At 39.3% G+C, this 13601-nt stretch overlaps 1 protein-coding gene across 2 annotated transcripts in view; it reads left to right on the top strand.

The window, feature by feature from the left end:
* The window catches only part of MAP2K4 (mitogen-activated protein kinase kinase 4), a 126682-nt gene extending 113805 nt beyond the window's left edge, over window positions 1–12877 (top strand). For both annotated transcript variants that reach the window (XM_037155836.2, XM_037155829.2), the window contains 4 exons: window positions 4237–4314; window positions 6993–7141; window positions 8971–9016; window positions 10216–12877. In XM_037155836.2, coding sequence (XP_037011731.1) covers window positions 4237–4314; window positions 6993–7141; window positions 8971–9016; window positions 10216–10329 — 387 coding nt within the window. In that variant the 3' untranslated portion in view covers window positions 10330–12877. The remainder of the gene's footprint in view (window positions 1–4236; window positions 4315–6992; window positions 7142–8970; window positions 9017–10215) is intronic.
* The last annotated feature ends 724 nt before the right edge of the window (window positions 12878–13601 follow it).

Raw genomic sequence — 13601 nt, 5'->3', positions numbered from 1 at the left:
TATAACAAGAATGGTTTGCGGAACATCAATGTAACCTGGCAGCAGAGGAGAGTGGATTGGAATACGCATGTGTGAACAATGATGACTTCACTGTACTACTCAGTGGGGGTGGTAAATGCTGTTGAGTGAGCATGTGTACCGTGTGGCCATCACATGCAAAATGACTATGCAAGTAGAGTGATCAGTCTGCATCAAATTTTGTGTTAAGCTTGAACATTCTTCTGTGGGAACTATTCAGATGATTCCAAAGCCTTTCTGGGACAATGCAATGAGTGCAGAGCAAACAAAAGTGCAGCACAAATGCTTTAAAAATGGTTGGGAATCTGTTGAAAGTGATGCACATTCTGGAAGGCCTGCAACAAGCAGAATACCTGAGAATGTTGAACATGTGTGGGCTGCAATTAACAAAGATTGGCGACTCACAGTGTGAGAACTAGAAGCTGATCTGGGGATTCTGAAAACTACTGTGTCCGAGATTTTGATGCAAGATATTGTCATGAAATGTGTCATGGCAAAATTTGTTCTGTGGCTTCTGCTACCAGAGCAGAAGGAACAGTTGCATGCTGAAATTGCTGATGGCTTGATTCAAACTACTCCCAATGAAACGAATTTCCTGAAGAATGTCATAACCAGAGATAAATTGTGGGTCTTTGGCTATAATCCGGAAAGGAAGGCCAGTTGTCCCAATGGAAGTCATGTAGTTCTCCAGACCCGAATAAAGCATGGCAAAGTCACAGCAAGATCAAGACCATGTTAACTGTGTTTTTCAGTTGGGAACGTGTTGCCCATCATGAGTATTCCCCTCCAGGCCTAACAGTTAATAAAGAGTACCACCTTTATGTTCTTCTATGGTTGGGAGATGCAATATAATGAAAACAGTGGCAGCTGTGGGCAACTGGTGATTGGCAGCTTCATCATCACAATGTGCCCACTCATGCATCATGTCTCGTGCAGAGATTTTTGGTAAAATATCAAATCACCCAGTTGACTTAGCTCCTCTACAGCCCAATTTGGGTGCCCAGCCACTCCTGGCTTTTCCCAAAACTAAAATCACCTTTGAAAGGGGAGAGATTTTAGATCCTTGATGAGATTCAAAAAAATACAATGGGGCATCTGATGGCAATTCCAACAAAAGATTTTGCAGAGTGTCTTGAACAGTAGAAGAGAAACTGGGAGAACTGTGTGAGGTCCCAAGGTACCTACTTTGAAGGGGACCGAGGCATGATTGTCCTATGTACAATGTTTCTTCTATCTTCTTCAGTAAATGTCTCTTTTTCATATTACATGGCTGGATACTTTCTGGACATGCCTGGTATGCTAGAAATTCCAGGTCTTAGTGACATAAACAACTACAGTTTCAGAATGACATTATCACCATAACCACCAATGGTAGCCACCCATCTTAAGCATACAATTTGAATTTCAACAAATGTAGTTGCTCATGTAATCACCTCTTCTATCTACATATAAAACATGTCTATCACCCAAAAAAGATCATTGATTTTATTTTCTGCCACTGTCAATTTGATTTGCTTTTCATAGAGTTTCATATAAATGTACATAGAGTTGCATATGTTAGTTCATTTTGTTGCTGAGAAGTTTTGCATTGTATTGATAGGCCATAGTTTATTAATCCATTCACTTGTGGATATTTTGATGCAACTGTGTTTTGTAGTACTTGCTGTGTTTCTCCATTTATTAAGTCTTTTTGCTATCAGCAGTGTTTTATAGTTTCAGTGTGGAACTATTGAATCTTTTAAATTTATTCCTAAAAAATTCATGTGTTTTGATGCTACTATTGTAAATGGAACTAAAAAAAGGGTTTCTAATACTTTGATATTATAGATAAATGCGGCTGACTTTCATATTTTGCACTGTGTCCTGCCACTTTGCTGGTCCCACCATTCACTTTAGTAGGGCTTTTTCTCTGTTAGACAACTGTAGAAATTCAAATGTCTGTGAATAAAGGCGGTGTTTTGCATTTCTTTGCCTTTCTGTGCTGTCTAGGACCTCTAATAATGCCGAATATATCAATTAGGAAGTGTTTTGTCCCAATATATTTATTAGGAAGGACAGTATTCAATATTTCACCACCAAGTATCATGTTAGCTTTAGGTTATTTTTGGATGCCCGTTATGGAATGAAATTTCCTTCACTTCTTAGTGTACCAAGAGTTGTTATTATTATGAGTTTTGTCAGAGGCCAATCCTACATCTATTGAGATGATAATATAATTTTCTCCATTATCCTGTAAATGTGATACCTTACAATAATTTTAAAATATTGAGCCAGTTTTGTATTCCACTTTTATGATACATTACCTCTTCATGTGTTGCTGAATTAGATTTGCTCATATTGCTCGTTTACAGTTTTCATTTGTATGTATGAGGGATTATTGTGCTGAATAATATCTTTGTTAGGTTTTCATAAATGATTACATTGGCCTCATGAAACAAGTTGGGAGGTGTACCCTACTTCTCTATTTTCTGGGGATAAAATTTGTGTAAGACTGGTGTTATTTTCTCCCTTGTGTGTTTGAAGGAGTTCACCACGCAAGGAGTGAACTTATCTGGGTCTGGACTTTTCTTCATGAGAAGATTTGATTAATAAATTCTTTAAAAAAATAGTTTTAAGGCTTCTCGGACTTATTATTTTTGGTCAATGTTCATGTTGGAAGAATATATCCATTTCACTTATTTCTGTAAGGTCAATAACACCCCCTCTTTCATTCTGATTTTAATAACCTGAGTCTTCTTTACTATTGGTCAGTTTGTCAGTTTTCTTGATCTTTCTAAAGAATCAACTTTTGGTTTTATTGATTTTTCTCTGTAGTTTTCTTCCTTCTTGATTTCACTTATTTCCATTCTAGTTTTTATTACATCTTCCTTCTACTTGCTTTGGGTTTAATTTGTTCTTTTCCTAATTCCTTAAAAACGCACAGTTAGATTATTAATTTTCAATCTGTCTTCCCTTGTAATAAATACATTTAGTGCTTATGTTTCCCGTGAGCACTACTTTTGCTGCATTCCACAAGATATGATTAATTATTTTTTATTTTGTTCAAAATATTTTTTACATTTTCTTAGGCTTCTGTGTTCCATGTGTTATTTAGAAATATGTTTAGCCTCTAAATATTTGGAGATTCCCCAGGTATCTTTCTGTTATGATTTTTCATTTACTTTATAGACTGAGAATATGCTTTGCATCATTTCAGTTTTTTTAATATAAGGTGTGTTTCATGGCACAGAACATGGTCTGTATTTGTGAGAATATGTATTCTCTTGCTGTTTCTCTCTTGGTCAGCTATCTGGGATTTTTACATAATGTGCCCCTTGTTAGGTAAATAAATGTATTTGTGATTAAAAACAAAGTAAATATCTTACAATGAAAATTTATGCAGCTATTGTACTCATGTTCAAAACAAAATGCATAGGTCTCCAAACTAGTCGTTGCCAACAGGCCACGAGTAGAATTCAGTCAGCTCCTGTGCTTCTCTGGACATGCCTTACCACAGCAGTTACTCTCAGTCTCAGTTTGGACCCACTGTCCGCTCTGCCACTGATGCCGGCTCTCTTTCCTCTTCATCCCTGACACCTCTGTAGACAAAGGTTTCCCATTTCAAGGAAATGTGAAGATGCTCCCTTCACAGAAATTGCTAAAAATGATTTTAGCTATATAAGTGATGGGATGATATATTACTATATTGGCCATGTTTCATTTATTAACAATGACTAATGGATATGTATAATGATAAATTTAGCTTTATGATGAAGAATGGATAAAATAATTATAAATTCAGCTCATACTTGCTTTTATATCTCAAATACGTTGCAGTATGGCTTTATTCATGAAACATAGAAGAGTTAGTCTTTTTTTTTCTTCCTTTGAACCACTACTTGCTACTAAGCCAACCCTGCAATTTTTTATTTTTCACATTTTTTCCAGTTTTCTTCCTATATTTCCCTTGTTCCCAGCTTCAGATATTGTAAATGCTTGTGAGTAATTAGGCAGGAAATTAGAAGAGTTGCTTTGTATTCCCATTGTGGAGGAAGCCATTGAGGGATTTTTTTCCTGTTGATTATTTGTAATGTTGGGTTTCCTTACTCCTGATCTGCCCCCAGACACAGATTCCCCTCAGGAGCATGCTGGTGTTCTGGCTGCCACCCAGCTATTGCTCCCATTCTCCTCCCTGGTGGTTTGAATAATTAATGACCGTGACTTCTCTTTGTGTTCCAGCCTGAAAGAATAGACCCAAGTGCATCAAGACAAGGATATGATGTCCGCTCTGATGTCTGGAGCTTGGGGATCACATTGGTATGTATATGTTGACTCATGTTTGTCACAGTAGTGTAACAAATTCAGAAGTAAAAGAAAATTTAGTCAGTTTTCCACGCCTCATAAAGAACTGCCTCTTATCTCTTCTAGTCTTCGATTTTATTTACCTGTTTTCTTTTTTTACCTGCTCATGGCTGTAATCACAGGGAATACATCTTCTGGCTGCTGGAAAAAATGATGTTTTATACCTTATATATCAAACCATAATTGGTGATTTCCCTCAAGGTTTGATGAAGTGCCTGTAATAAAGGGCTCTGGGTCCCTTGGTCAGTTGTACTAGGCAGTCACCCTGAGAGCAGGAACGGAGGGCAGTTCCTGTGCAGGCAATGCTGCAGGGCAGGCTCAGAGGCCCCTCCACCTCCAGCCAAAGGGAGTGTGGCCAGTAGACCCATGCACAGCGGGTGTCAGGTCTGCCTGTTTGTCTGTGTGAAGGTAGCTCTACCCAAGTCTTCTGTTCAATGAATGGGAAAGTGACAAACAACTGTGCTGAAAGGAGTTTGGTGGAGAAACAGACACTGCCTAGGTGACATTCTAAATTAAAGTTATACCTTAGGACCACATGGAGTAAGAACACTAAGAAATCTACCATAATTCGCCACTAATAAAGCATAATTAAATAAACTCTTCTTTCTCACCTGTGGACTGTATTGAAATTTTGGTTGTACTTAAAAAGTATCTTTATTAGCGTATTTCCTTAATACCAAATTTTGTTTTGAAGTTTTAGATTTATTCTCTTGCGCTTGCTGTTTTACCAGGGTTGATGACATTTTTCTGAGTTTGGACAGCTTCTACAGCTATAACTACATTGGGTGTGAGGTTTCCATCTCTAGGGGGCTGCATTAGTTCTCCTTGTTAGTTATTCTCCGTGAGTCATGTTGCCAGTCCCATGAAGTCTCTGCACTGAGACTTGAAGGGTAATACCTCACCTCTGCAGAAGACTCCTTCTAGTTTCTCTCATGATCAAATATAGAACACGCCTCCTAGAATCTTTCCTATGAGGAAGCCACCTGACTAAAGGAGGAGGAATCCCTTCTTTTTTAGTCAGAAGAGAGCATGCAGCTTGGGTATCTTTAGGTTTGGTGACTGGCCCCAAAGACTGCAAGAAGACTTGTAGCTTTTAGCTGAGGCAACTATTTGCACATAAGACATGAAAAGATTCAGAAATACTTATCTTTGCCCAAAACAGTTTTGTTTAAAAGGCAAGTATTTACTTCATTTAAAAAAAATTTTTTTTTATTCTGTGAAAGGTTTTAACAAAAAAATTTTACCAAGTTTTTATAGTACATTTGGCTAAAAAATTTTAAATCAAGTTACTCGTACTTATAATTACTTCATATGTTTTATGTGGATAACCTAATTACAAAATGTGTGAGATTAATTTCTAGGGTCCTAAATCTTTCACTTTATTCCTTTTCTTATTAAAACCAGTTCTCAAGAATGAATCTAATGAAATCATTCCTGATGCTGTGAATAATCAATAAGGTTTACTTCTTCTCAAGCATTTGCATTTTCATTAAAAAGAAAGCTCAGGCAAAGGAAGGGATTTCTGCATGTGTGTGCATGAATGCCTGTTCTCTTACCTGTTGTATGTAATTTGAGACAGGGATGAGCTGAAGGAGGCATTTTGGAGAGAAGCACCCCTTCCATACCATCTTTTTTGCATTCCTTCTGTTGTTTAAAATTAGTATTTGGCTTATTGACAAGAATCAGCCCTCAGCTGGAGAAACTCTGAAACTGTTTTCTCAGATGGTGCTCCCTCTTGTATGCCATCTTCCTCTCATATGTTTGGAGTCTCATATATTATGGCACCAGAATAAAACACCTGTCAGTGCACAGAAAATGGGATTCATGTAGGCCATGATGTAGATTCAGATGTAGTTCTTGAAAAAAGCACATTTCTGGGTTTTTATTATCCTCAGGACAGAGTGGGAGAAAGATGAGAATACATTTCACAATGTGAAATGAGAAAGATGAGAATACATTTTTGACCCATTACATATTGGGACATACATCTGTAACATTTCTCAGGTCTAGTTGGGTATGATTTAAAGATACTGTCTTGAGCATCATTATTGGGCTTCACGGTGAAGGATGTACCTCTGACTTGGTTTCTTCACTAATGGTTATATCTGGCTGTGGTTGAAATTGTAGTAACTACAGAGTGGCTGTAGAATAGGATACATACATTGTTTCCTTTCAGCTCATTGGGTGGTTTGTATGTTGAATGTTCTTTTACCTTAAAAACTCATTTGACCACTGTTCTGGACATGGCTTTCCACTGAGATGACTATAACTGTGTAGACATTGTACTAAAATAGTTCTAAATCCAGCCTTCGAGAACCCTGCATGCAAAGGAGTCAGAACCAGACACTGCTCTGGAGCATGCACTGTGGGGCTGTCTGGGCTCAAGTTTTGTGTTTCCTTTTAGTCCAGTTCATGAATTTGGTTGATCAGAATTCTTTATATTATCTTGATTCTAATTTCACTTCCATTTAGTCTTAATAATTCTGAAGGTTCCACCTTAACCTCATACGGTTTTGATTCAAGGCTTTTATGAGAGTTTTGCTTGGAGCTTAGATTTTCAACCTGGCAGTTTCAGTGAGGAGCAGTAAATAATGCCTTAGTGTGTTTTGCTTTTTCCTTTGTGTTCTTTTTAGTACGAGTTGGCCACAGGTCGATTTCCTTATCCAAAGTGGAATAGCGTATTTGATCAGCTAACACAAGTCGTGAAAGGAGACCCTCCACAGCTGAGTAATTCGGAGGAAAGGGAATTCTCCCCGAGTTTCATCAACTTTGTCAACTTGTGGTGAGTACTTGACTTAACAAATACTCAGAACAATGCATTGAGAACAGTGAGGTTTACTTAACTTGAGCAACACTGGTGCTTAACACTGGAGAAAGGAGCCTTCTTCACATCCCTCTGTTTTCTGAGCTGGGACTCTGGCTCACTGTGGCTATCCGGAAGGTTCCCGCATGGAGAGGCTGTACTCTCTTATTCTACTACTCAGGTGCTATTAAAAGCAGATGTGGGTGGTGGAGAAGCCTCTGCCTCCAGTTTCTAATGTGCTGTACAAGGAGTTCAGCCTAGGCGAGACCGATGACCTTATTCCCGTGTGGTTCTAACAGCTAGATGATCGCTTGGAAGCTTTTACCAAGTCGAGATCTTCCTCAGTTGGACTTGCAAAGGTGGATTCTGCTCTGATATAACATGTGATGTGACTGGGTGTGTATAGTGGATCAGGCCCAAAGATCAGTTGGTTGAACTTATTGGCTTTCTGAAACCCTATTCCAAGGAAGGCGAACTCCACACCTGTTAGTGTTGTCTGTTTACCTTTTAACAGGAGTGTGTGTGTAGCAGGTGAGATTAAATATATGCAGATATGGTAATAATAGTCATGCTTTCTGCTGCTTCAGTCTGTATTTTCAGTACAACCTGTTTGTTATTATTTGACTATTTTTAATAATTATTGTTTATCCACCATGATTTTTAAACATATGTTTATGAGCATAAAGCCAGAGTGTTTAGTATATTTTCTTTACATTCTTACAAATGCTTTTGTTTTTCCCATAGTTTTTTTTCTCTCCAGGAATGCTGTTTCTCTCTACTCTTTAGGTCCTATGAAACTTACATTTCATGGTCACTGCTTTCCTTTCACATAATTAGAAAACACTTGTTTGACTCCAGTTTGCAAGTCTTTTTCATCTTCCTTAACTAAATTCTACTGTAGTGCTGGTTTTCAGAGGGAAGAGGAATTACTCAAGATTTTCTAGTTAGAAGAAGGCCATAAGGATGACTGAAATCGGCTGCTTTTTCTCTTTTAAAAAATGTTTTTATTAATTGGCACACATATTTGCATTTTACATAATTGCATAAATTGATCATTTTATTTATTCTGTTTTAATGAAATATTTGGTTAAAAGAATCATAGAACTAGCTTTTGATAGTAAAAATGGATTTGAGGTTTGAGGAGAGTGGTAATTAAGACATGGCCCAAGATCAGGTAAATACAAACAAATGAAAATACTTCTGGCAACATTAACTAAAGAAGGTAGAACTCGGGAAATGTCAGCAAGCAGAGGTTTTCACCTGGTCCTTAATGAAGCTGCACAGCTGTAAACTTTTGGACCAAAGAACACAGGATTCAGACACAAAGTGTGAAAAAATTTTAAATCTAAGGATAAATTTAAAAGTTTATATGTAGTTTACCTCCCAGGTTACCGGTTTCTCTTAGGTGGTACCTCTATAAATACATTTGTATATATTCAGAAATACACATATTTAATTGTTTACTTATACATACACTTATATATTTAAGAGTATATTTAGTATTCTTTGATGTAGCTATGCCATAATTTATCTAATTGTCAATAGTTACCTTGTTTCTAATTTTTCTCTAATGTTCCTGTACTGCATATCCTAAGGATAAATTCTTATATTATAGATGGTCTAATTTTTTTGTGTTTTCTGTGTTTGGCACAACTATTGCTTTGGCAGGTTGTTTGCTTTGTTTGTTACCTTTGTATCTGAAGGAAAAAAATACTTGACTCTTTATAATATTTTATTTGTGAGAAAAGATACTTGGGGTAAATGCATCTTTATTTTAATAATGTTATTTTATTTTTATGTTATTTTAGCCTTACAAAGGATGAATCCAAAAGGCCAAAGTATAAAGAACTTCTGGTGAGTGTGAGACCTTGGGTGTATTAGCTCTTTCCTCGTCCTCGAACCCCCTCAGCACAAGCTGGGCTGCTGAGCAGGCAGTGGGCCTGTCACAGACAGCTCGGCCTTACTGAGTGTTTGTTAGAATGTCTCGAAACAAATACATTTGGAAAAAGAAAATTTGTTGTTGTAATTTTCTTACTAATTTACTAGCTATATTCTCATAGAAAGTTTTGGCCCTGACACATTATAAAAATCACCCTGAAGAATTTTAGCATTCACTTTTAAGGAGCCATTCTTTACTGCATGGGCTGTGTATGCATAATATGTCCATGAGAATTTATGGTGCTTGTTCTGCCTTAATTAAATGTCGTCATACAAATGTAGATCATACAGCCAATTCCCATTTCTTTGAAAGTTCTCACCACTGCCGAGGAACCAGGCATTTTAAGGAGTCACCTGGTTGTGGCATTGGTCTTGGCTGTGAAGAAAGGACTGTGCTGTAATAATGTGGGAATATTTTAAGAAAAAAAAAACACCTGTTTGTCACAGTTTGCTTCTAGCTCTCTGGGATGTTAGATCAGACTTATCATCAACCCCAGCCATGACTAAAGATACCCAGTCAGTGTGCTTAGAAGAGCAAGGAAAGCAAAATATTGATAGAGAAAGAATACCAAGCAGATGGGGGGCCTAGGGCTTTGGAGACTATAGTGAAGACATTCACAGGATTCCTTTCTGTTGACCTTCTTTTGTTCTGGGGGTTAGAAGGATGGAAACTGTATCCTTTTTGTTCAAGATTTACTTTCTGTGCCTGGGGGGTGGGGAGTTGGAGTTGATGCCTCTGCCCTAAGACTAGCCCCTGGTACTCATGTAGTTTGGTTCTCAGACAGTGGCAGAGACTCCAGCTGTGTTTGGGGCTGAGGAACAGCAGTGCTCCCTGCCTCCACACATTCTCCTGGGTATGCAGATTGGTGTCCAGACCCCACTCCCAGGGCTGCTCCTCCAGCCTCAGCACTGTGCTCCGTGTCTGGCATGCTCACACCTGTGAACACGTGTCCCTGCACTGTAGGCTAGGCTGCCTCTCTGAGCTGGGGCTATAGGACTTTACAGCACTGGGTGGGTGGGAGCCTTGGTTTTATGCTGTGTCAAAATTGGGAAAACTTCGATGTGGGATATGGGCTCTGATATAAATTTTGATTTTTTTTTCAATTTTCTTGCAGAAACATCCCTTTATTTTAATGTATGAAGAACGTACCGTAGAGGTTGCAAGCTATGTCTGTAAAATCTTGGATCAAATGCCAGCCACTCCCAGCTCTCCCATGTATGTCGATTGATACTGCTGCTACGTCAGACTCTAGAAAAAAGGGCTGAGAGGAAGCAAGACATAAAGAATTTTAACCCTGTATCACAGTGTTTTTATTGCTCGCCCAGACACCACGTGCAATAAGATTGGTGTTCGTTTCCATCATGTCTGTATACTCCTGTCACCTAGAACATGCATCCCCAAAACACCCGATTGGTCACACAGTGTTAAGTGCTGGTCAGAGAGACCTCATCCTGCTCTTTCCTGATGAACATATTCATGAAATGCGGAAGTCAGTACGATCAACTTATTGACTGTGATTAGATCACATCTTAAATTCATTTCTAGACTCAAAACCTGGAGACGCAGCTACTGGAGTGGTATTTTGTCAGACTTCCAAGTACTGGAAGAACACAGGGATGGATGTACTATGTCTGAACAGAGAGACTCTGGCTGGCGTGAGAAGAGCTTGCACAGCCAATGAGACACATTGCCTTCTGGAGCTGGGAGACAAGGAGGAATTTACTTTCTTCACCAAGTGCAATAGATTTACTGATTTGACTTCTGTTGCTTTATAGTCACAGTCGATGTTTGGGGATTGATGTGCTCAGCCAAATTCCTGTTTGAAATATCATATTAAATTAGAATGAATTTACCTTTACCAAAAATTATGTTGCATTCAAAGAAGTGAACATTAAAATATAGACAGGACAGAATGTGTGTTCTCCTTTACCAGTCCTTCAACTCTCCACTGGGAAGACTCAGGAGTCTGCCACTTGTTAAAGAAGGTGCTGATCCTAAGAATTTTCACTCAGAATTTGGTATGCCGCCAACTCGATGTTCCATCTGCCACAAACCACCAGGACTGAAAGAAGAAAAATAGTACAGAGGGCAAAGTTTACAGATGTTTTTAATTCTAGTATCTTATCTGGAGCAACTTGTAGCAGCTGTGTATTTCCCCTCTGTCCCGAGGCTGCTGCCTTTGCCATCATAACTCACCACCAGGGAGGAGGAGCTAGTAGCAATGTGCCTTGATTGATTAGATAAAGATTTCTTGTAGGCAGCAAAAGACCAAATGTCGGTTGTTTGCCATCACTGGTCCAGGTCTTCAGTTTTGGAATCTCTTTCCCTGCCTGTGTAGTCTATTGCCACTATGTGACTTTTGCTTAATCTAGTTATTTCATACACACCCCGCCCCCCATTTCAAAAACCTTTATAATTACCAGGGATGTTCCCTACCAAGAATTTCTAGCCCCACATCTCTCAGAGGCTCTAATATTCAAAAGACAGAAAGACATGAGGCTCAGCTAATGTGGTAGGTGATGAGGAAGCATCTTTCTGGAAACACATGTGACCCAATGAAGATCTGAAAATGAAATGGCAATTCTTTAGATAAGCTCATCAGCTGTGAGAAGTCTCTAGCGGGTTACCATCATTTTTTGGAATTGGAATTCTACAAAAATACCCCCAAACCCAAAACAATTCCAGAGCAGTAATAAGAGGCCATTTAAACCTGCTGTCTTTGCTGTGCTTCCTCACTCACCCATCAGCCAGGGCCTCCTGTGGCTGTGCTCTGGCCCCCCCGCCCAGAGCACCAGGCTTTGCCAGCAGCACTGTGAGTCGCTCAGGCACACTGGAAAGTGAGGCAGCTGTGGTCTGAGAGGCAGGTGGCACGATGACAGAACTGTGCGGTGGCAGGGGTGGCTGTGTCTCCTCCAGAGTGACAGTCATAAACACTATAAAACAATAAGGGAGAATGGTGCTGTTTTAAAGTCACATCCCTGTAAATTTCAGAGTTCAAAAATGATTGATCACTTTGGTCCACTTGCCTAATTTTCCTATTTTCTCCCTCATGGCATTCTAACCCTCAGACTTCCCAGTGTTCTGAAAGGAAGCCTTGTTAGGTGTCTTCCTTCAAGCACACCAAGCCATCCTCCTCCGTGTCTCCCGAGGACTCGAGGAACTGGTTTCTCTGCTGTCCGTTCCCATCTGGCTCAGCACAGTGTCGCTTCACCGCTATACAAATGGAGATGAAAGCAATTCTGACTGTCCAGGAGCTAATCTAACCGTTCTGTTGTGTGGGTGACCACATAAAAAGGAAATTTTAGTGTATTAATCATAGATTATTATAAACTATAAACTTAAGGGCAAGGAGTTTATTACAATGTATCTTTATTAAAACAAAAGGGTGTATAGTGTTCACAAACTGTGAAAATAGTGTAAGAACTGTACATTGTGAGCTCTGGTTATTTTTCTCTTGTACCATAGAAAAATGTATAAAATTATCAAAAAGCTAATGTGCAGGGATATTGCCTTATTTGTCTGTAAAAATGGAGCTCAGTAACATAACTGCTTCTTGGAGCTTTGGAATATTTTATCCTGTATTCTTGTTTGAATTCCTCCTCTATTTAAGATATATACATGGAATCGAAGTGTTTATGTAATAGTTCTATCCTTTTGCCTGCAGGTCAGTTGTAATAAATCTAGGATGTAATGATGACTTTGTAATTTGATTTTCTGAAGTAAGACCCTGAGAGGGGAAAATTAAGTAAATTCCATTAAATTATCTGTGCATTTCACATTGGGAAAATTCTCTTCTTTGGAAGTGTTTATGGCTCCTTTTTTTTTTTTTCTTTTCTCCTCTTGTGGTTGCTGTATCACTTTGCTTTCTGTTGGAGCTAGTGTGGTGCTGAAATTCCTGAAGTTTGTGTGTTGCCCTAACCTGCCCAGCTTTCTTCATGCTAAAGGGAAAGGATACTTGCTCTTTGTTCTTCAAACTGTGGCATGGTGGAGAGATACGACTTTTAAGAATCCAGTCTGCCTGGGCTCGGGGTGCGGTTACTGGCTGTGCTTTCTGCTCCTGGTGCCACGACTGTTGGAGACTGCAGTCACTCACTGTTCCCTGAGAGGGAGGGGTGGGTCCAAGGTCTGTGGAGGTCAGGCCTAGGGGGTTATGGATGGGAGGACTTGGAGGTGAGCAACAAGCCATGGAACCCTGGAAACTTGGAGAAGACAATGTTGAAGCTTCAGCCCTGAATTTATCTGTGATACTACGACCTCGGTCATTGATCAAGTCCTGACTCATTGATCAGACATTAGTTCAGCACCTTACCCTTTTTCTGTGTCTGCTTCTCATCTGATCTGAGATATAGGAGATACCATTATAGCACCAGGTGTGGTAAGTATCAAACATTCTCCATGGAAGGGTGTGGCTGTAGGAATCCTGGCCTCTGCCTGAGCCTTGGCTGCTGGGGGAAGGTGACCCTGGGGAGTGTCCAGATCCCCCACTGAGCACAGGCACAG

This window comes from Artibeus jamaicensis, unplaced genomic scaffold (assembly GCF_021234435.1).
Source record: "Artibeus jamaicensis isolate MK-2021 breed Jamaican fruit bat unplaced genomic scaffold, CSHL_Jam_final contig_781, whole genome shotgun sequence".
In the NCBI taxonomy this organism is placed as follows: domain Eukaryota; kingdom Metazoa; phylum Chordata; class Mammalia; order Chiroptera; family Phyllostomidae; genus Artibeus; species Artibeus jamaicensis.
This window is presented reverse-complemented; position numbering and strand designations above follow the sequence as displayed.